Below are 21341 nucleotides of genomic sequence, written 5' to 3' on the forward strand. Positions count from 1 at the left end.
TGTATAGTGCTCCAAAGAGAAAAAATGTTTGGACGACATTGGCATCTTTGCATGTTCTTGTCGTCGTGGTGAACCAACAATTAAAGAAATCGCTCATTACGAAAACCAATAAATTTCTCTCCGAAAAAATGCGTGCAATTGCGGGGGGAAAAACTCCTCCTTGTCTTCCATGGGGTTAGTAAATGCAAAAAAACTCAATAAAAGAAAGCTTACAAAATGTTCAGCAGCATACGTACGTGTAAAGATATGGCATAAAATTAAAAAACGGGCACTTTCTGCATACATCTAACCATAAAAGGAGACATTTTTGTCCAATCTCTAAGCTTATTTTTTGTGCTTCTTAGCTATATGCATTGGTAGTAAGAATCAATAACTGTATAGCGCCATCTTTAATATACGTTTTTTGCACATCTTGGAGCTCGTTATCTTTGCCATAACAATACTATTCCTCTCCCCTCCTCCTCCTTTATTGTTTTTTCCTCCATTATTGTTCTTTATTGTCTTTTATGATGCATTATATGTCTAATTATAACAAACCAGATAATAATCTAAATATTACAGAAACTGAATATTCCTACCGAAAAATGCGAAAACTGGAGGAGAATCGGTTTTCCGTTAGTGCTAGAAATTGTCCATTCACAATCCATGTTGTTCGGGTATAAATTGGGATAACCAGGACTTTTGAGCGTACCAGGAGTGTAAAGGTGAGAGTTGCCGCATGAAACTGCAATAATATTAAACGTAAATACAAATTCTTCGAGGATGTAAAACTGAAACATGAGATTAAACTCCACGTTCTCATCGTACTTGTGAATTTTAGGCTTGCTATTATTTGATATTACAAACAAATATCAACGGTGATATACAGTAAGTTATAATGATAATGTGTCTTCGTAATCGTCTGCAAACTATAATTATAATTACATTACTAAACGATTTCACATATATTACCTTCAGTATAATTAAAAACAAATCCGCTTCTTTGCCCACCACCGTCGGTTTGAAATACGATGAAAACATTGGAGCCGGATGATTCCAGATTTCCTGGCAATTGATCTCCATCATATCTCCCCAGTCTTCTTGCACCCGCCGAATCACCGTCATAAATGTACAAAAAATCAAAACGACTTTCCAGCTATAAAGTGAAGCAATATCAAGTAAGCCACAAAATAAAGATCAAAACCAGAAAGTACAATACACGTTAAGAGATCCTAATTAGCATCTAGCGCACTTCTGTGTATAGTGCTCTGTAGAGAAAAAAATGTTTGGACGATATTGACATATTTGCATGTTCGTGTCGTCGTGGTGAACCAACCATTAAAGAAAGCGCTCATGGCGAAAACCAAGAAATCTCTCTTGGAAAAAATACGTGCAATTGCTGGGGGAAAATATCTCCTGTTTGTCTTTCCTGAAGTTAATAAAAGCAAAAAAATACAATAAAGGAAAGCTTACAAAATGTTTAGCAGCATACGTGTAAAGATATGGGATATAATAGAAAAACAGGCACTTTTTTTGCAAACATCTAATTATGAAAAGAGACTTTTTTTGTCCAAGCCCTAATCTTTGTCGTGTTTCTTAGCTATATACATTGTAAGTAAGATTCAATAACTGTACAGCGCCATACTAAAGATACGTTTTTTGCACATTTTGGAGCTTTTTATCTTCACTATAACAATACTTTTAATTTTCCTTTCCCCTCCCCCTGTTTTTTTTTTCAACCCTTTTAATATGCTATTTGTCTCATTAAAACAGTCCAGCTGATAATCCATATATTACAGAAACTGAATATTCCTACCGAGAAATTCGAAAACTGGACGAGAATCGGTTTTCCGTGAGTGCTAGAAATCGTCCATTGACAATCCATGTCGTTGGGGTATAAATTGGGATATCCAGGACTTTTAAGCGTACCAGGAGTGTAAAGGTGAGAGTCGCCGCATGAACCTGGAACTAAATTAAACGTAAGTACAATTTCTTCGAGGATGTAAAAATGAGACTTGAATGAAAAATGAGATTAAACCCCACGTTCTCGTCGAGTTTTGGTCAATTTCAAGCTTGCCATTATTTGAAATATGAAATAGGATATAAAATGAGTTATAATGATAATGTGACTTCATAATGGTCTGCAAACTATAATCATAATTACCTTACTAAAGGATTTCACGTAAATTACCTTCGGTATAATTAAAAACAAATCCGCTTCTTCGCTCACTACCGTCTGTCTGAAATACGATGAAAAGATTGGAGCCGGATGATTGCAGATTTTCTGGCAACAGATCTCCATCATATCTCCCCAGTCTTGTTGCATTCGCTGAATCACCGTCATAAATGTACAAAAAATCATATCGACTTTCCAACTATAAAAAGTAAAGTATTTTCGAGCGTGCCATACAATAAAAAAGAAAATTTAACACCAAATTCAAGGCGATGAAAGAGATTCGACACTTATTAGCAAAATATAGCGCACTTCAGGGTATAATGCCTTATAGAAAAAAATATTTTGATGACATCGGCATCTTTACATGTTCGTGTCGTCGTCAGCTCATTAAAAAAAGGAAAGCAGAGGAAAATATTTCCTGTTTTTCTTTCCTGATGTTAATAAAAGCCAATAGAAAATACGAAAAGAAAGCTTACGAAATGTTTAGCAACATACGTGCAAAGATATGGGAATGAATAAAAAAACGGGCACTTTTTGCCGACATTTATTCTAAGAAAGGAAGCTGTTTTTTTCCAATTCTCAATATCTTTCATGCTTGCTATCTGTATACAGTAACGATAAAAAGTATTCGAAGACCTCTTTTGGACCTTTAACTAATTCTATAAGAAACATCGACATACACATATTAAAACCGAACCTATTTGAATGACCTTTTTTTGTATTATATATAGAGTGTGATATTATGCCGTCCCCAGCAGTTTTAGGAATTAATTGGTTACTCCAAGTACATTTGTGAACAAAGATATGGCATATACCCCTGCATTTTCAAAACTCAATTATATTCGTATTAACATGATTTCTAGAACTGTCTCATTGTGATTCCATTCGAAAATGTTCCATGTTATTTTGAAAATAATCCGGTCTTTTAGCGCAACAAACAGTTTTTAGATTAATAAATTCTTTGATGAGCAATTAAATCATTAAATATTAAAAACCTGACAACTTGGGTCTTTTGGTGTTCTAAAAATAAATTGCAGATATTGACTAATATTAATAGAACTTACTCGAAATACATCCTTCATAACATAGAAATGAATGAAAATAAAATTTATTGTTGTGAATGTTTTGAAAACTATACGCACAATAACTGACATTTTTCGATCTTTATTTAAAAATACGAACACCTTACTATACTCATCATCGATATCTCACAAACAATCTCCCAAGTAAACCTTATAAAAAGTAATAAATGGCACTTGTTTGATTAAAAATGTACTTTAGGCTTAAAATAGTAAATTAAAATAACTGAGGAGCAGTGCGAAAAACTCGTTCTGTCACTTGCAAAATTTCCACACAAATTGCTTGTATTTTAAAGTAGATATGAGCACTTTTATGAGGTCTATACAAACGGTGTTTGAATACTTTTATCAGCACTGTACATCGCAAGTAAAACTTCTGGAAGCAACCTTTAAGAAAAGTTTTGTGCAAATCGTATAGTGCGGTATATATATCCATGCAGCATAACACTATAATACTATCACAGAGAATTTAGCTCTTGTAATTATTGTGCGTCAGAAATGGATAGTCCAGTTCGCTCCTATTCTTCGTTCATAAATAAATGAAATGTTATCTTTCATTAAGATCACTTCTATTCTCCCCCTTTTACTTTCACTCTCTTACCTTTTAAAAAGAACAAAGCGCAATACAAATCAGTTTTAAAACCACGCAAGAGGTAACCTACCGAGAAATTCGAAAACTGGAGGAGAATCAGTTTTCCGTTAGTGCTAGAAATTGTCCATTCACAATCCATGTTGTTCGGGTATAAATTGGGATATCCAGGACTTTTAAGCGTACCAGGAGTGTAAAGGTGAGAGTCTCCGCATGAAACTGGACCTAAATTAAATGTAAATTAATACAAATTATTTGATCGTGTAAAAATGAAACTTGAAGAAAAATGAGATTACACCCCACGTTGTCGTCGAATTTTGGTCAATTTTGGAGAGAAGCTGCGATTTCCTTTGTTTCATTTTCGACAATTGATGTCCCTCGTGAGCAATAAGAGAGTCACTTTAGATATATCTCCTTTTTATCAAAGTTACTTCTCAGAAACCTTGTTCGTTATTTATAGGCAGGCGCGGATCCAGCCGAAAATCTGACCGTGTCATATTGGACTAGAAATTTTCCGGTCGGGGGGGGGGGGGGTGGGGGCGTATGGCGAAGGGGCTATGGACCCTCCGAAACAAATATTTTCTGAGCTTTGGTTCTACAATATTCTTCAGGGAACGTTTAAAAGCGAATATTGTAAATCCCTGTACTTTCATAAAACCACAAAACCATTTCCAAAATTTTTGGTAAGGTATTTACGGATATTTCATTCACACTCAACATAACGTGAAATTTGCATACACAAATTATTCACAGCGTAAATGCAAATTTGTATCATAGGGCGCTTTCCATTAAGCGGCCAAAAAGGTCAGACCGGTCATATTTTAAATTGAAATAGAGTATTTCGTTAAGAATATAGCGGTGAAACTGCATTTCCCGTGTTAGGCAGATGTAAATAATGATATACTTTTGTCTGTACCGACTACCGAAATACAACAGAACCGGTCTGGCCGTTTTTCCGTATAAAGGAGAGCGCCCATAGTTCGATTTAAAACCTAAAAGTCTTACCTTACAAGGACATTGGCTAAAGATTTTCAGTATTTGTCTCTTGGGAAATAGCAGTTTAAAAATTGTCGTTGCGATTGTAAACGCGAGCGAGCGAAGCCTGTCTTTAGTAATAATTCCATCATGTTGTAGCCTGAAGAGCGATATTTCCCCTGAAATATGCTCGCTTAGATTTGCTTTTGAGAAATTTCGACGGATTCATGTATTAATGCATTCGATTCAGCCTGAATCAGCCAGGATGCAGCGAACAGACCAATTTAACGTGTTATGTATAAACTATATCCGAGTTCGAAGTCGAGAAGTGTCGAACTTTATTGTTTATCATGTTTATTGCGCAATCAAAAACAGGCCACCGTGTCGCACCGTGTCGCCCCGTGTCGCACCGTGGCTCACGTGGCAAAAGCTTGCCCTGTGATTGGTTTGCTACACTGCACCGTGTCCGAGCGTTACTATATTTAGTAACAATTGCGCAATAATCTGCACGCTGACCGTGTCAACTAGTTGCTGTGATCGCAGCTTCGAATGCACGACTAGCTTCCGAACATACTCGGCACAATTCGGCAAGCTTTCGGCGAATATTATAGTTCAGTGTTAACTGAACAATCGTAATATGAACTTTTAGCAGGAATTGGTAATAATATGACAACGATTACGAAAGATATTACTCAAATTATTTGTTTTAGACATATATTTCCTTAATTTTGGTGTGATTCAAAGAATTAATATGTACTTCTAAATAATGTGTGAATATTAGATTGCAGATGGGAAATTCTGGATGGGAAAATCTGACCGTGGCTCGAGCCACGTTCGATACGGTCTAGATCCGCGCCTGATAGGAATCACGTTTGAACATAAGCGCTGGATTCCTAGACCGCTTTTTGTATTCTGACAGCAACATCACACAAATTGGTCACGTGTGTTTAATTACGCTATTAGAGTCCGGAACGAGTTATGCATCTTTGCTATCATTGATTTACCAAAACAATAAATTGGATACTCACTAAACGGACTTTGACAAAACATTTTTTAGCATTGAGTTGAAGTGGCGACACAGACTAACTATGCTAATGACGAGTGAAAGAAAAAACATTACTGAAAAAAATACATCATGCGTCTTCTAAAATTGTTTAAAAGGTAGTATGGTCTTAGGCTGCTGTATAATCATAAATGAAAGATTTTTATAAAATGAGGTCTGTTTTATCTCTGTAAGCAAAAAGACACACCTCAGCCTTCATCAATTTCCCGCAGTTATATCCGAATTCTTTTTTATCTGTTTGACATTACAAACAAAATATGAAATGAGATATAAAACGAGTTATACGGTGATCACCCATACATGGCCTATAATCCCAAACTCTTACATTGTTTCTTTTTTTTTTGACCCAACATTACGCTTCGATTATCTCTTAACTATGGATTAATCTGATTAACATTTCTTTAATTGACAGGGAGAAAATGACACACACGTCGGCAAGGCGATGTGTGCCTTCAGATAGTCTACAAACTATAAGAATTATTACGTTATTAAACGATTCACATAAATTAATTACCTTCGGTATAATTAAAAACAAATCCGCTTCTTTGCCCACTACCGTCCGTGTGAAATACGATGAAAATATTGGGGCCGGAAGATTGCAGATTTCCAGGCAACTGATCTCCATCATATCTCCTAAGTCTTCTTGCATCCGCTGAATCACCATCATAAATGTACAAAAAATCAAATCCACTTTCCAACTAAAAAGTAAAGCAATTTTGATTAATTATACAATAAAGAACAAAAATTCAACACGAAGTACAATGCACTGTAAGAGATCGATCCTATACACTTTTTAGCATAAAATACACATCTGGTTATGCATAGTGCCCTATAGAGAAAAAAATAATTTTGACGTCGTCAGAAAAATATTGTCTTCGCTCAGGTGAATAAAAGCCAGTACCAAACACTGAAAGAATGATTACGAAATGCTTAGCAGCATAAGTTCAATCGAAAAAGGGCTCTTTTTCCGTTATCTATAGAAAAAAAGAAGCTGTTTTTTTCCAGTCCTCAATATTTACGTGCTTCTAATGTATATACATCGCAAGTAAAACTTTAGGGAGTCTGCTCAAGGTAAGTTTTGTTCAGATTGTATTGTGCAGTTCATTTCCACCATAACACTAATACTATAACAGAGAAACTAGCTCTGGCAATTATTTTTTTCTCTCAGAAAAGAATAGTTTAATCCCCTCGTGTTCTTCCGTCATAAATGAAACGCTATCTTTCATTCAGCTCACTTCTATCCCTCCCCCCCCCCTATCCCTTTTTACTTTTATCCTCTTAACATCTAGAAGGAGCAAAGAGCAATAGAAATCAGTCTTAAAACAAAGCGTAAGGTAACCTACCGAGAAATTCGAAAACTGGAGGAGAATTGGTCTTCTGTGAGTGCTAGAAATCGTCCATTCACAATCAATGTCGTTGGGGTGAAAATTGGGATATCCAGGACTTTTAAGCGTACCAGGAGTGTAAAGGTGAGAATTGCCACATGAAACTCCAACTAAATTAAACGTAAATAAAATTTCTTTGAATATGTAGGAATGAAACTTGAAGAAAAAATGAGAATAAATTCCACGTTCTCGTGGTAGCTACTTTTGTCAATTTTAAGCCAGCTGCTGTTGAGGAAAAACTGAGATTTACTTCTTTGATTTTCGACAATTGATGTCCCTTCACCCTTGTGAGCAATAAGAGCATCAGTTTCGAAATAATTATCTCCTGTTTGTCAAAGTTCCTTCTCAGAAACCTGGTTTGTAATTATATCTTGTATCCGCAGGAATTACATTTGAACATAGCGTCACATTACATTTGAACATAACATTCCTTTATCGCTCTTTCAATTTTCACATCGATTTCATATATATATATATATATATATATATATATATATATATATATATATATATATATATATATATATATATATATATATATATAATCTTGGATTTGTGCGTAGTAAACCAGAGTGCTCAATACAAGTAAATAGTAGAGCAAAAACACAAACAAATCAACAAAATATAATCATAAAATTGTATTTCATCGCTACACTGTGTTTCACGTACTAGTTTTAGTACGATCCTCAGGCGATAACTAAGGATCCTCAGGAGTTATCGCCTGAGGATCGTACTAAAACTAGTACGTGAAACACAGTGTAGCGATGAAATACAATTTTATGATTATATTTTGTTGATTTGTTTGTGTTTGTGTTTTATATATATATATATATATATTATATATATATATTATATATATTATATATTATATATATATATATATATATATATATATATATATATATACACCCATTTGCAAAAACGTTGGCCGCAGATAGATAGATAGATAGATGCTCGAAGTCTAATTAGAATTGCATATGATTACATTTGCATGGGATTTCAATCATATTACACAACATATGCAATTCTAATTAGATTTCGAGTATCTATCTATCTATCTATCTGCGGCCAACGTTTTCGCAAATGGGTGTATATTAATATATATATATATATATATATATATATATATATATATATATATATATTAGAGTTACAAACTATAAGTATAAATACGTTATTAAAAAATTCACTTAAATTACCTTCGGTATAGTTAAAAACAAACCCGCGTCTTTGCCCACTACCATCCGTGTGAAATGTGATGAAAATATTGGAGCCGGATGATTGCAGATTTCCTGGCAACTCATCTCCATCATATCTCCCCAGTCTTCTGGCATCCGCCGAGTCACCGTCATAAATGTTTAAAAAATCATATCTTCTTTCCAACTATAAAAAGTGAAGCAAAGCTAATGCGTTCAATTGTTGGGTGGAAATATTACCTGTTTGTGTTCCCTTAGGTTAATAAAAACCGGAAAACATGAAAAGAAAATGCGGACATGTAACTATTGAGGATATTGTTTCTTGCCCAATCTCCTATCTATAGACATCGAAAATAAATAAGAGTCACTAAATTTAGGAATCACCTAAAAAGTACGTTTTGCTCACATTGTAGGTCTACGGGTGAACTAGAACGATAATAGGTGGGATGAATGTCAGTATTTCCCAACGGATTTCCATTGTGAGCCATTGCACTTACAAAAGAAATCCGTAGGGGAGAAATGAATAGAGACCTTTAGACCTTTAGATTGACGTTTACGGCAAACACTAAACGGCTAACAAAGTTTGTGTTTTAACTTCACTATCTTTTAGTATTTCGCGAAATCACAAACGTTCAACATAAAGTTTGTGATGTTCAGCAGTAATGTAAGAAAGCAATAGGCTCCTTCTGATGTATTTAGAAAAGCAGCAAATTCAGCTTTCCCGTATATGTTACACGTTCGCCGTATAAAATATAATGCTTGAACGACTGCATACACCCTCAGCCATCAAGTATTAAATTTTATACGGCGAACGTTGAACATAACAAAGCTGAATTAGCTGCTTTTCTAAATACATCAGAAATAGCCTATTGCTTTCTTACATTACTGCTGAACATCACAAGTTTTATGAGGAATGTTTGTAATTTAGCGAAATTGCCGCACACTTAAAGATATAGTGAAGTTAAAACACAAACTTTGTTAGCGGTTTGGCGTTGGCCGTAAACGTCAAGCTAAAGGTCTCTAATATTTGAATATTCAGCCCCCAATTATCGTTCTATAGTTACGCCACTGATCGTAGTGCTCTTTAACTCCATCATAACACTAATACTAATCTACGTGTCTCAGAAATGAATAGCCCCCCCCCGTTCTTCGGTCATAAATGCATGAAATGCAATCTTTCATTCAGATCACTTTCTTTCTCGCTCCCTTTTAATTAAAGCTTATTATGTTTATGTCTCATTACACTATATCAGTTTCGTTAAGAATGTATTACAAAAACTGAATATCGTATTAGAAGCAATATATCGAAGAAATAATTAAACATAATACAAATCAGTTTTAAAACAACGCGTAACCTACCCAGAAATTCGAAAATTGGAGGAGAATTGGTCTTCTGTGAGTGCTAGAAATCGTCCATTCACAATCAATGTCGTTGGGGTATAAATTGGGATATCCAGGACTTTCAAGCGTACCAGGAGTGTAAAGGTGAGAGTTGCCGCATGAAACTCCAACTAAATTAAACGTAAATAAAATTTCTTTGAATATGTAGGAATGAAACTTGAAGAAAAAATGAGAATAAACTCCACGTTCTCGTGGTAGCTACTTTTGTCAATTTTAAGCCAGCTGCTGTTGAGGAAAAACTGAGATTTACTTGTTTGATTTTCGACCATTGATGTCCCTTCACCCTTGTGAGCAATAAGAGCGTCAGTTTCGAAATAATTATCTCCTGTTTTTCAAAGTTCCTTCTCAGAAACCTGGTTTGTATTTATATCTTATATCCGCAGGAATTACATTTGAACATAAGCGTCACATTATATTTGAACATAACATTCCTTTATCGCTCTTTCAATTTTCACAGCGACTTCACACAAATTGCTCATGTATATGTTTACGCTATTAGGGTATGGAACGAGTTATACGACTCAGTTGCCTACCATTGCATTAGCGAAACAATAAGTTACATATTCGCTTAACGAACTTTGACAAAACATTTTTTTAAAGCAATGAGTCGGAGTGTCGACACAAACAAGAACACCTGTGACGAGTGAAAGAAAGAACAGAACTGAAAGGAATACATCATGCCTGTTCTAGTATTGCTTAATGTTCCTTATCATTAATTAACATTACTTTTAGTTGAAAGGGCAAAATGCACAAACGACGGCAAGGCTTGATATAAGATTTACAAACTATAAATACGTTATTAAAGATTTAACATAAATTACCTTCGGTGTAACTAAAAAGAAAGCCATATCTTCGATCACTACCGTCCGTGTGAAATACGATAAAAAAATTTGAGCTGGAAGATCTCAGATTTTCCGGTAATTGTTCGCCACAATATCGCCCGAGTCTTGTTGAATTCACAGAATCACCGTCATACACCTCCAAATAATCATACACACAACCGGAACTTCTTTCCAGCTAAAAGTGAAGCAATTTATTTAATAAAAACATAAAGTGTAATCCATTGTTTTCTCACACTGAGGCAGATTAGAATGTAGCCCTTTTGCCAAATCAGGCTTTACTGCTTCTCCGACTCGCTAAATAATTTTTCCCGTGATCAGGCAACTCTATGGCAGAGCCATGTTGTTGCAATGTTCGAAAATACAGCACAAGCCTTTCGGCTGAATTCGAAGTCTATTGTGTTTTAGTATAAATTTCGAGGTGATTGGTCAAGATTCACTGTCTCAGCCGGGAAGCCTGTGTTGTATTTTCGAACTTTGCAACATTACAAGATTACTATCAAGTCATTGGTCAATGACTATAGCTTTCTTTTGTTGTATTTCAAATAAGAATTTGAAGCCATTATAATTTTTTATGACATTGTGCTGATTATTATTAATTGTGTAGACACCTCGACTAATTATTAAATATTAATTAATATATGTGAAGATCAATAATTGAACACGGTATACATGACCTACCGAGAAATATGAGAACTGCAGAAGAATGTGTTTATCGTTGTTACTTGAAACAATCCATTTGCAGTCAACGTTGTTGGGGTATAGATTGGGATAAAGGGGACTTTTTAGTGTACCAGGAGAATAAAGGTGACTTTGTCCGCATTGATCTGCAAGGAAGTATCAATCCCAATGAGAGCTGTTATTGTAGCAATGAACAAGGGAGAGCAACGTGTATTAGAGGGTACGGGGATTACCTTTGCTTTCACTGATATTGGGGGGCTTAGCGAAATTTTTGGAATGGAAGGATTTGTGGTCCAAATATTCTTCCGACAAAAAATCGAATTGTTTAATGAGGACAATATTAACTTTAACATTATAATATTGGAAGGTTTAGAACACAACAAAAATATCACCCAAAAGAAAAGTGCAAACAGGTCTACAATAGCCTATGCAAGGCACATCCCTAACAAAAAAATGGTAATAACATACAACAGCTGAAACAGAGTTCGGTACTTTGTTCAAGGGGTAGTTACGTACCAGGAGACTCTGAAGGGGTGGAGCCAACACTAGTGCACTAATATGCATGACACGAGAAAACTGCTAAAAGTAACCATTTTGTTTTGTAATGCAGATTAGTGCACTAGTGTTGGCTTCACCTCTGAGACTCTGTTTCTACACAAAATCTTACTCAATAAATAGTACGATCGCTAACAGACATCATCATGCATACTGATAAAATTTATATGCTCTTAAAAGTAAATTAGTAAACACATTTTACCAATTGTGTCGGAATAAGTAAAAGAGAATCCATTATATTCCACATTTTTATCGCTGCGAAATACGATAAACAGATTAGAACCAGAAGATGTTAGATTTCCTGGTAATTGGTATCCACAATATCGTCCCAGTCTCGTTGAATGCACGGAATCACCGTCATAAACCTCCAAATAATCATATGCACACCTTGGGTTATCTTCCAGCTGAAAGTTAAGCAATTTAGAGCAATAATGGAAACATAAAGTTCACAATCGCGGAGATACCGTCAAAAAAGTAATGAACAAGAATCTGAGGACTAAAGTGATTAACAAAGGGCTAAAATGATGTAATTATAAATAAAGGACCAGAGCACATAAAATACACCAAGCTAACATTTCAAAACATTTGGTTCGATTGCTTGTCAATATCATTCCTCCTCGAATTCAAAACTTTCATAATTTTACTACACAATCGAATCAACGGTGAATGAAACCTACCGAGAAATTAAAAAACTGGATGAAAATATGCTTTCCGCCATTTGCAGAAATTGTCCAATTGCAGTCGAAGTTGTTCGGGTATGGATTGGGATATCCAGGACTTTTGAGTCTACCAGGTGTATACAAATGGCTCTGCCCGCACAAGACTGCAACGTAATATTTGTAACAATAAATTCATTATGTCACAACGATGTGATGTAGAGTCGTATAGGTTTTCAATAAGATACGACTTTTCACGAACACACGTTTCGAAATTGAGTGAGTTATTAATTATCCTGAATTGTTTAACACCAATTTAATTCCATGTTTATGTTCCAATTATTTCTCTGATACAACAAAGAATATCTTCTCGTCTGACATTTAGCACTTATATGTATAGAGAGTATAGATATATGAATGTCTAGCACATGTTGAAGAAGTGTTTTAAAAAGATTTATATTTAAATTTAGTACTATAATATAACCTTGCTTAGGTAGTGTATAATGTATTGCTTGACAATCCGTAGTGGAGCCTAAAAAAAGTAAGATTATATTTATTTTTTTTCATCATAGACGTAAGGGATAAGGGATCGGGGACAGCGAATAATACTAGCTAAAATTTCCCAACTCTCGAGTGCAAATGGGCCTAATTGAAACGAATTAAACATATGGAGGGGGCAGGGGCTGCAGAGAGGTGCCTGGTAACTGAGCATAAGTAAGCACCCTTGACCAAGTCGACTGAAAGGAATAAAACTGAAGAATATTAATGTTATTTCGTCAATCAATGCATGCTGCTTGGTTTAATTATATAACCAACAGATATTGTTTCGTAACGACATTAATTTTGAAGTCAAGCGTGTAATTAACTATAATAGCATGCTTTAGAACTTACCTAGAATGAATACGAGGCAAAAAAGAAGTTTAGTTGGCTTGAAAAGAAACATCACTGAAAAATATCATGAGATAAAAATGTAACAAATTCTACTAAGAATATAGCGATGTTTTCAGCAATCATCAGAGGCAATTAGTACGGTCGAAAATATACGTGTGCAATGTTTAATACGACACTACACTACAGCTATACATGCAGCCAACACCGACTTTTTCAAAATTACTAAAATGTTGTGTCGAGGCAAACCACAGAAGCGTACACGGCTAAAAACTCATCAGGTTGTTGCATCAGCATCGAACAATGTTGTGCTGCCCACATTGTTCAGAGTTGTTATCAACATTGAACAATATTGTTGGAACTGAATCGGGTGTAACAATATTGTTCCAAGTTGATAACAACTCTGAACAATGTGGGCAGCACAACATTGATCAATCCTGTTCATATCAATGTTGCATCAACCTGATCGTTTTTAGGCGTGTACGTTTTTCTCATACAGTTTTTTTGTGTGTGTTATGGCCGATTTTGATACCATATATTGAGCAGTTAATTCCGGCAACTTTTAATAGTTCGAGGTCGAGGTGAACCCAGGCATGACAGTTGACAGTCTTGCTATATTCTCTTTGAACAAAAGAATAATTACACACGGCTGGGAATCAATGTGTGATTTCGCTAGATTTTTACCGCCGCGATATATTTCTTTATGCCTGCATATGATAGGCATATTATTTTGCACAAGAAGTTGAACCAAGTCAAAACATCTGCACAAACTTTCCAACTTAAATTCGTAGGTGAATAAATACTTATTCACTTCAGGATTTTCGAGCCGATATTTCTTAGCGCAAAATATATTTCAAAATGACATTAAGGAAACTTGCATTAAGCCTGCATGGGCTCCATTTTATCGTATAATTGCCGTGAACAAGTCATATTTTATGAGAGATAATCCGGTATGCAAATTTGTATGGATTTCGGTATTCAAATCAGGGTTAGTAGATCAAACAACATAACACGAGTTATTTGTTTTCTTGGTCTTGGCCTTTTGCTTTCTTTGATTTCTTGATAGCGGTAATAACAATTTGCCCTTAAATACACGCATATCTACCAACTCTGAGTAAAATAAGTTATTGTTGACTTCCTGCTGCACATTGAGACATTCTATAAATATATCACATCAGCCACCTTCACAAGTTAATTCACGACCCTCACAACTAAATGGAAACCAGACATCACGTATGGTACTCACACTTGGCTCTGTGCTGTGTTTTAATGCACATATAGGACTTTAATTAAAATCTATAGCGGAAGGTACAGTCTACAGGTAAATTTTAAAGTTAAAGAGTAGTTCTTTGTAATCTGTTCCTTGTCGAGTGAAGACACGAAATAAAGCCTCAATGACCCATATATAATAAAAATCTAGATCGTCAATGGTTAACACTGTAACACGCGATTGCGGAATTACACCAGGCTGTACACACATATTTCGCAGTATGTAAACAGTTCCGGAAAATCTTTACACCGAATAATGTCTCGTTTATTTTATATCCATTCACCAACACTTATAATAATAATTATGATCAAGTGTGAATATCTTACCTTGGAAAATAATCACACAATATTCCGTTATATTCGAACGTAAAATTTATTCTGGGTGAGAATATGGCGTGCGTTTTTATTCACATCGGAATACTTCGAATATTTCGAGGATATTCACAGTAAAGGTCATACTCAGTGTCTTACTGTATTCAAAATCACATGATTGTCATGAAAGAATACTTTCACCTTGCTAGCAATCGAATGAGGTTTAGTTTAGTTCTTTCTTCATGTGCCTCACCATGTTCAAAATAATATTTTGTTGGGGTTTTCGGTTCGCTTTTGTTGCACTTTTAACTTCTGTTCGCATTTCAGTTTGGTATTTCCGTTTGAGCTGGTTTAAAACTTGGCGTAGTGCGTGATGTTAGAATGACTCAATGCTTACGCAGCGTGCTCGGTGTCGTGTCGCTTTGTATAGTCACATAAACTGATATGGAACTATAGCTGGCACTGAACGTTTTATGGGCCATGCTTAACTTTTTGCCAAAATTCTTGCGAAAAAGAGCAAGTAATAATGCAGACAGGGTAATTAAATCCACTGCGGGATCATATGCAATGTAAAGCCTAGAAAGCATTAAAGTTCTTCGGAATGTACCTAACTCATCTACGAGTTCGGTCCATCAGTAATTAATTGAAATTAGTCATATGCCGCGAAAAACAAATATTGATATTTACCTTCAATCTGTTTTCTTTAGACCTTGCTTTTGGTTTGAAAGTGTAAAGCAAGAATTATTTTAAATATGTCTTAGGCCATTGTTGATCAGTTGAGTTTCTTATATTTTAATCTCCTAGGGACCCCCCTGCGTTAAAGATACATAACACGTCTGGCTAATTTGCAAGCGAAATCTCTAGCTTGTCATTCATAATGATCAGCGGAAATCCCCTGCAGAATAGCCAATGCGCGCAATAATCTTGCGTTAAGATCTCCATTAGTTTGCGTTTCATTTTCGCTTTTGAACCAAAAAACTAGCTGCTGTATATAGCAATTAGCAAGGAATATATACATATTTAGGGTTGGTATTTATCACACAATTCCTAATCACTAATGCAAAGCTGTAAGGCGTCCTTTTCAGACAATGGCCATTTTCCAACTATAGAGACACATAATGCGTCTTTAATATTTTTTGTCTAGTATAAAGAAGGGACAACTAATCAGACAAATAAGTCGATGAAAACTCGCGCGAATAGATTATATGAAAATGTCTGGTTTATTTTATCACTGTCTCATTTTCCAGAATTATTCGTCTATGTGCCGTCTTCACACGGGAGACGCATTATCCGTCTAGACGAACTATCGTTGGTTATACGTCTCTGACACGAAAAACTGAACATATTATACGTTTGTTGTCGGTCTTTATACTGAAGACGGATAACTAGGGAAGATGCATTATGCGTCTCTAGTGTGAAAACGGCCAATGCTTCATTGCTTTGCTTCAAGGTTTCAATGCAAAATTTATATAACTCTGCCTTTCTCCGACTTCCCTTCTGTTAGTTTTTTGCCTATTTTTCTTTTTGCTTAAGTCGAGTGGGTAAGATATCTGTATCAAGGTTCAGCCCAGGTGCATTGTGAGGCATCAACTTTGTCAGACAATCACTATAGACTCCGACTTCCCTTCTGTTAGTTTTTTGCCTATTTTTCTTTTTGCTTAAGTCGAATGGGTAAGATATCTGTATCAAGATTCAGCCCAGGTGCATTGTGAGACATCAACTTTGTCAGACAATGACTATGGCCACTTTTAAAATGGGAGCAGGGAATCCGGGAATCGTGGAATCGAAACTAAAAATCGGGATTCCGGGAATCGGAACTCGGTAATCATGGAATCGGAGTTCGGTACTCGGGGAATCCGGGATTCTGGGAATCGGGGGTTCCATGCAGGAAACCACCTAAAGAACGAGAAACAAGCTCGAAATAATGCGCATCAAAAACTGATAAACATATGCATGTATAAGCGTTTTAAATTATCAAATCACCAACACTTTCAGTTGAGTCAAAACAGGATACGTATAAATTATAATAAAGCAACATTGCTATCGTATCATTTCAAACCCATGTCAGGACATATGGCACTTGTCACTTGCCAAAGAGTGTAATTAAATGATATTCTTTGCAGCTGTGATGTAAGGCAGCGTAAAATGGGCTTAACCTTTGGGGTATTGAAATGGGTAAATAACATGACCTGGTAATCGTGTAGACATCCTAACAATAGCATGTGCTAGTTTGGTTTAAAAAGAACTTGTTATTAAAAAATCATCTCAGGCTTCGTTAAATCTCGGGTAACCTGGCTCATGTGACTGCTTCAAAGTGTATTTTTTTACACTCTTGGCAAGTGACAAGTACCATTTCCGGCGCTATCGATTACATGCATGAAGGCACGATTTGAATAATAGACATGCCGGTCTGCGAAATACGAAAATATCTTAATATTGAAAATGCACGAGTTTGCACTCATCGAAACTTTTAAGCACTTCCGAAGACGGTATAATTATGTGGGTAAGGGTAAAACGCGGAAGCGGAATGGCGGAGGCGGAATGACGGAAGCGGAATGAGGGGTAAAACGCGGAAGCGGAAAAAAGGGTAAAACGCAGAAAAGAGGGTAGACGCGGAAAAAAGGGTAAAACGCGGAAAAAAGGGTAAAACGCGGAAAAAAGGGTAAAACGCGGAAAAAAGGGTAAAACGCGGAAAAAAAGAGTAAGACGCAGAAAAAAGGGTAAAAAACGGAAAAAAGGGTGAGACGCGGAAAAGAGGGTAAAACGCAGAAAAAAGGGTAAAACGCGGAAAAGAGGGTAACACGCGGAAAAAGGGGTAAAACGCGAAAAAAAGTAAAACGCGGGAAAAAAGGGTAAGACGCAGAAAAAGGGTAAAACGCGAAAAAAAGTAAAACGCGGGAAAGCGCTTGCCGTGCGGCGTGCGTGAACCTTAAGTCTGGTTTCCATAGACGCCGACGTGGCCCGTGGGCAAAGTATTATTGTCGGTGATTATTGTATTTTATTGATGAGTGAAATATTTTGTCTTAAGCTTTCTGAAATCATTTTCTCCTTAGATAATATAACTAATTTACATGCTACAAATGCGAGGTAACTAAGTAATGTACTATTACTGATACATATTAGCCAGCTAAGGTGAAGCATACAGACATATATTAATAGTATGTTTCAATTTTGTAGAGGAGGCACACTATATTTTGAGCCCGTCGTATAGAATTAACCTGCTGGACTCTGGATTGCCTGTCTCATGTGTGTGCTCTTCCTATTTGTGGTAGACCAGCCTGACCAGGTAGAGCCCGGCTTCAACTCCTCAAGACACAACACATATTAGATGGCACACAAAAAGATCAGTTCATTGAGTTATTGTGATAATTGGTGGTACACAGAACTCATTTGAATACACTGTCAATGGTTTAGACAGTGAGCACAATTTACAAATATTTACCTCACAGGTATATTACATTAGCAGCCATATGCAGCTACATACAGTACAGTCTATTAAGACAAACAATGTAATATACTGATGGTATCCAGTTCTGCAATTCAAAAGGTTTAAAATATTTACCGACTCAGCTTTATCTCATCAGTTTTTATGATTTTTAATTGTCATTCATTTTAAATCCGGTAATGAATTATTAATAATATTTATACCACTGTAATTAAGACTTAATTATGATAATATTAAAATTATGATATGTCAGTAAATATTTTAATTTTATTATTTTTATTATGCTTAAGATTTGAACTGACTACATTTTAAAAATTAGAGGTTATGGTAGCCAAATTGATAATGGGATGTATGGTAGTCATATTCAATATTTGAAATGTTGAGGAGTGGAGAAAGTCAATCACAGTCACTCTTATTTTTATGGTAACTTTGATTAAAACTTCATAAGTTTTAAGCATATAATCTGCATTTTCTGGACAAACACTTTGCTTTCATCTGGTATTACTGTCACTTTATCTTATTTTATGGGCATTGATGTTTATCAATTTCATGTAAACTTGCTGTTATTCACCATATGACCCTTTTGAATTGCAGGACTGGGTAGCATTTGGTAGCATTATCTTTATAGCATAGGATATTTCATTACGACATTACCTACAAACAAACTATATATTTTTAATTTTATTTCTACCCCCGAAGGCTGTATTGATATCAGTAGATTACATTGTTTGTCTTAATAGACTGCACTGTATGTAGCTGCATATGGCTACCAATGTAATGCCTATGTGGTAAATATTTGTGAATTGTGCTCACTGTATCCACCATTTAACAATTAGACAACGAGTCCGAGTTGTCTATGAGCGAATAGTCAACGAAGGCGAAGCCTGAGTTGACTATTCGTTCATGGACAACGAAGGCGAGTTGTCTAATTGTTTTAGTATACACCCTGTACCTAGATATATTAAATTCGAGAAAATAATCGATACACCACAATTACACCGAAAAATAATTTAATTAATTTAATTTTATACGGTCGCGCGAACGTCACTCACGCGACATAAAATGACATGTAAACAATACGTATAATACACGCGAGATCAACGGTCAGAAGCAAACAGTTTGGTTTTAAAATGCCCAAAAAACGTTCGTAAGTAAGATTTCTTCTTAAATGTTATAAACGAAAAAACTACCAAGGGAAGAAAAGTTCAACGGGAAAGTGGGAACGATCATTCTTGTCTGGTGTAGTTGTTGTTAAAGATTGACACTGTGCAGCCATGGAAATTGAACGATTGTGGAGCTTGCATCTGGATATTTGTGGCTTGGTTTTCTATGCGAAACTGGACATCAGGGCTAGCTCGATCAGTCATTTCAGGTGCTGAAGACGTCGACTTTGCGGATGATGTTTGCATAAGGTCTGACTTGCTGTAAGTAGAGCTGCAGTGGCTAGACTGAATGGAAGGATTACTCTCGCCCGAGACGAAGCGACTTAGGATATTCGACATGTTTTCCTTTTGTTCGAAAGATGCTCTCGCGCTGTACGACTGAATGGAGAAGTCAGATTTGTGACCAGTAACGGCTTTGATGTGTCTTGCCTCTATATTGTGGTCGGACAAAACTGTGACAGACGTAGCTCGAATGCAATGATTTGTTAGGTGGGGGACTATCCCGGCGGCTTTCGACATTGTCTTGAGTAGATTCACGAGCGTGTTTATACCAAGGGGAGAATTACAGAACCAAACTTCATCACTGTCTACATGAAACTTGGCACAAATTTCTCTTGGCCGTTGAAACAAAGCGTCGTGATTTGGATTAAGGTGCTTCATTAAGTTTTCTACGGTTTTAACTGGACAACGACGTGAATTGGGAACTTCAAACATTTTGCCGTCAGCTTCGTCGATGTTGTCGTTCAGACCGCCTTGGTGGTTTTTTGTTGAAATTAACGCTTCGCGATGGAGCTCGTAGTATCGGCGTGCTTGTGTTGTTGAGCGAAGGACCAGCATCTGTTTGGTAAGTTTTCCTAGATTTTCTCGGCCTCGTTTACCAAAATAGAGGGTAATATAAAACCAAGCTGTTTGCATGAGCTGACGAGGATTTTGCGAGTCGCTGTTGCCAAGCTGGCCACTTTCATACAATTTTTCCAGTTGTTCTGGCGTGATTGCAGCTTTGTGGACAATTGCTCCGACTTTTCCTTCCCTCGTCTGTTTCTTACAAATAGCATTCAGGGTTTTGTTGGCTTTCTCAAATGCAGGGTCAGCAATTATCGACCAAGGCTTGTTGTTTGGTGCTTGTTTTAAATGCCTGTCAATCGCTGAACGTATACTGCGAAGCGTAGTAACTTTAAATTCGCTACCGTCTCTTTGTCTTGCAGCGGCATAAAATATTTGGAGGCACTGACAAAGCTCGTCTTTGGCCATTTGTTCCATTGGTGTAGTGAATTTAGACTGTGCGGCAAACCATTCTAAAAATACAGTTTTTATAGTGCAAATTGACGAAAATGTTGTGAATTTAGGCCTATTTAACCACTCGTGAGCGCCGAATAAAAGCAGATTTATTAATAAAATACGGTTTTCTATTTCGTTCCTTACCATTAAAAATTTTCATGCCATATTTTGTAGCCTGTTTAGTTTTTGCAGGGACAGAATTCTCGATCAAACTCTCTAAAAATTCCTCAGAAACCTCGGCAAAACAAGAGTTTACTGCCATATTTTTCATGTTTGTTTTGATTTTTCCCAAACGTGCACCATCACGAATAGACAATGGTTGAGTGGCCAATGAGAATGTAGGATTTGTAATAGACAAGAGTCGGGTGTATACTAAACAGTGATAGTGTATTCAAATCAGTTCTGTACGTCT

At 36.1% G+C, this 21341-nt stretch overlaps 2 protein-coding genes across 2 annotated transcripts in view; both read right to left on the reverse strand.

Moving 5' to 3' along the window:
- Window positions 1–15819, reverse strand: part of LOC114515592 (cubilin-like) — a 36345-nt gene extending 20526 nt beyond the window's left edge. Inside the window, exons 1-16 of the mRNA XM_028534882.1 lie at window positions 15731–15819; window positions 13466–13519; window positions 13059–13106; window positions 12596–12741; window positions 12121–12322; window positions 11364–11509; window positions 10665–10860; window positions 9802–9953; window positions 8446–8629; window positions 7205–7356; window positions 6376–6559; window positions 3897–4048; window positions 2171–2354; window positions 1796–1947; window positions 952–1135; window positions 579–724 (exon numbers count right to left, since the gene is read on the reverse strand). Of these exons, the coding sequence (XP_028390683.1) occupies window positions 579–724; window positions 952–1135; window positions 1796–1947; window positions 2171–2354; window positions 3897–4048; window positions 6376–6559; window positions 7205–7356; window positions 8446–8629; window positions 9802–9953; window positions 10665–10860; window positions 11364–11509; window positions 12121–12322; window positions 12596–12741; window positions 13059–13106; window positions 13466–13517 (2280 nt within the window). The 5' untranslated portion in view covers window positions 13518–13519; window positions 15731–15819. The remainder of the gene's footprint in view (window positions 1–578; window positions 725–951; window positions 1136–1795; window positions 1948–2170; window positions 2355–3896; window positions 4049–6375; window positions 6560–7204; window positions 7357–8445; window positions 8630–9801; window positions 9954–10664; window positions 10861–11363; window positions 11510–12120; window positions 12323–12595; window positions 12742–13058; window positions 13107–13465; window positions 13520–15730) is intronic.
- Window positions 15820–19692: 3873 nt separating this feature from the next.
- Window positions 19693–21150, reverse strand: LOC114515593. Its single transcript, XM_028534883.1, has 2 exons — window positions 21074–21150; window positions 19693–20946 (listed from the first exon to the last, which is right to left on the reverse strand). Exons 1-2 carry the CDS (start codon window positions 21087–21089, stop codon window positions 19715–19717), a joined length of 1248 nt encoding a protein of 415 aa, XP_028390684.1. The 5' UTR covers window positions 21090–21150; the 3' UTR covers window positions 19693–19714.
- Between the last annotated feature and the right edge of the window lie 191 nt (window positions 21151–21341).

This window comes from Dendronephthya gigantea, unplaced genomic scaffold, assembly GCF_004324835.1.
Source record: "Dendronephthya gigantea isolate DGI-Jeju-01 unplaced genomic scaffold, DenGig_1.0 000004F, whole genome shotgun sequence".
NCBI classification, from domain to species: Eukaryota; Metazoa; Cnidaria; class Anthozoa; order Malacalcyonacea; family Nephtheidae; genus Dendronephthya; species Dendronephthya gigantea.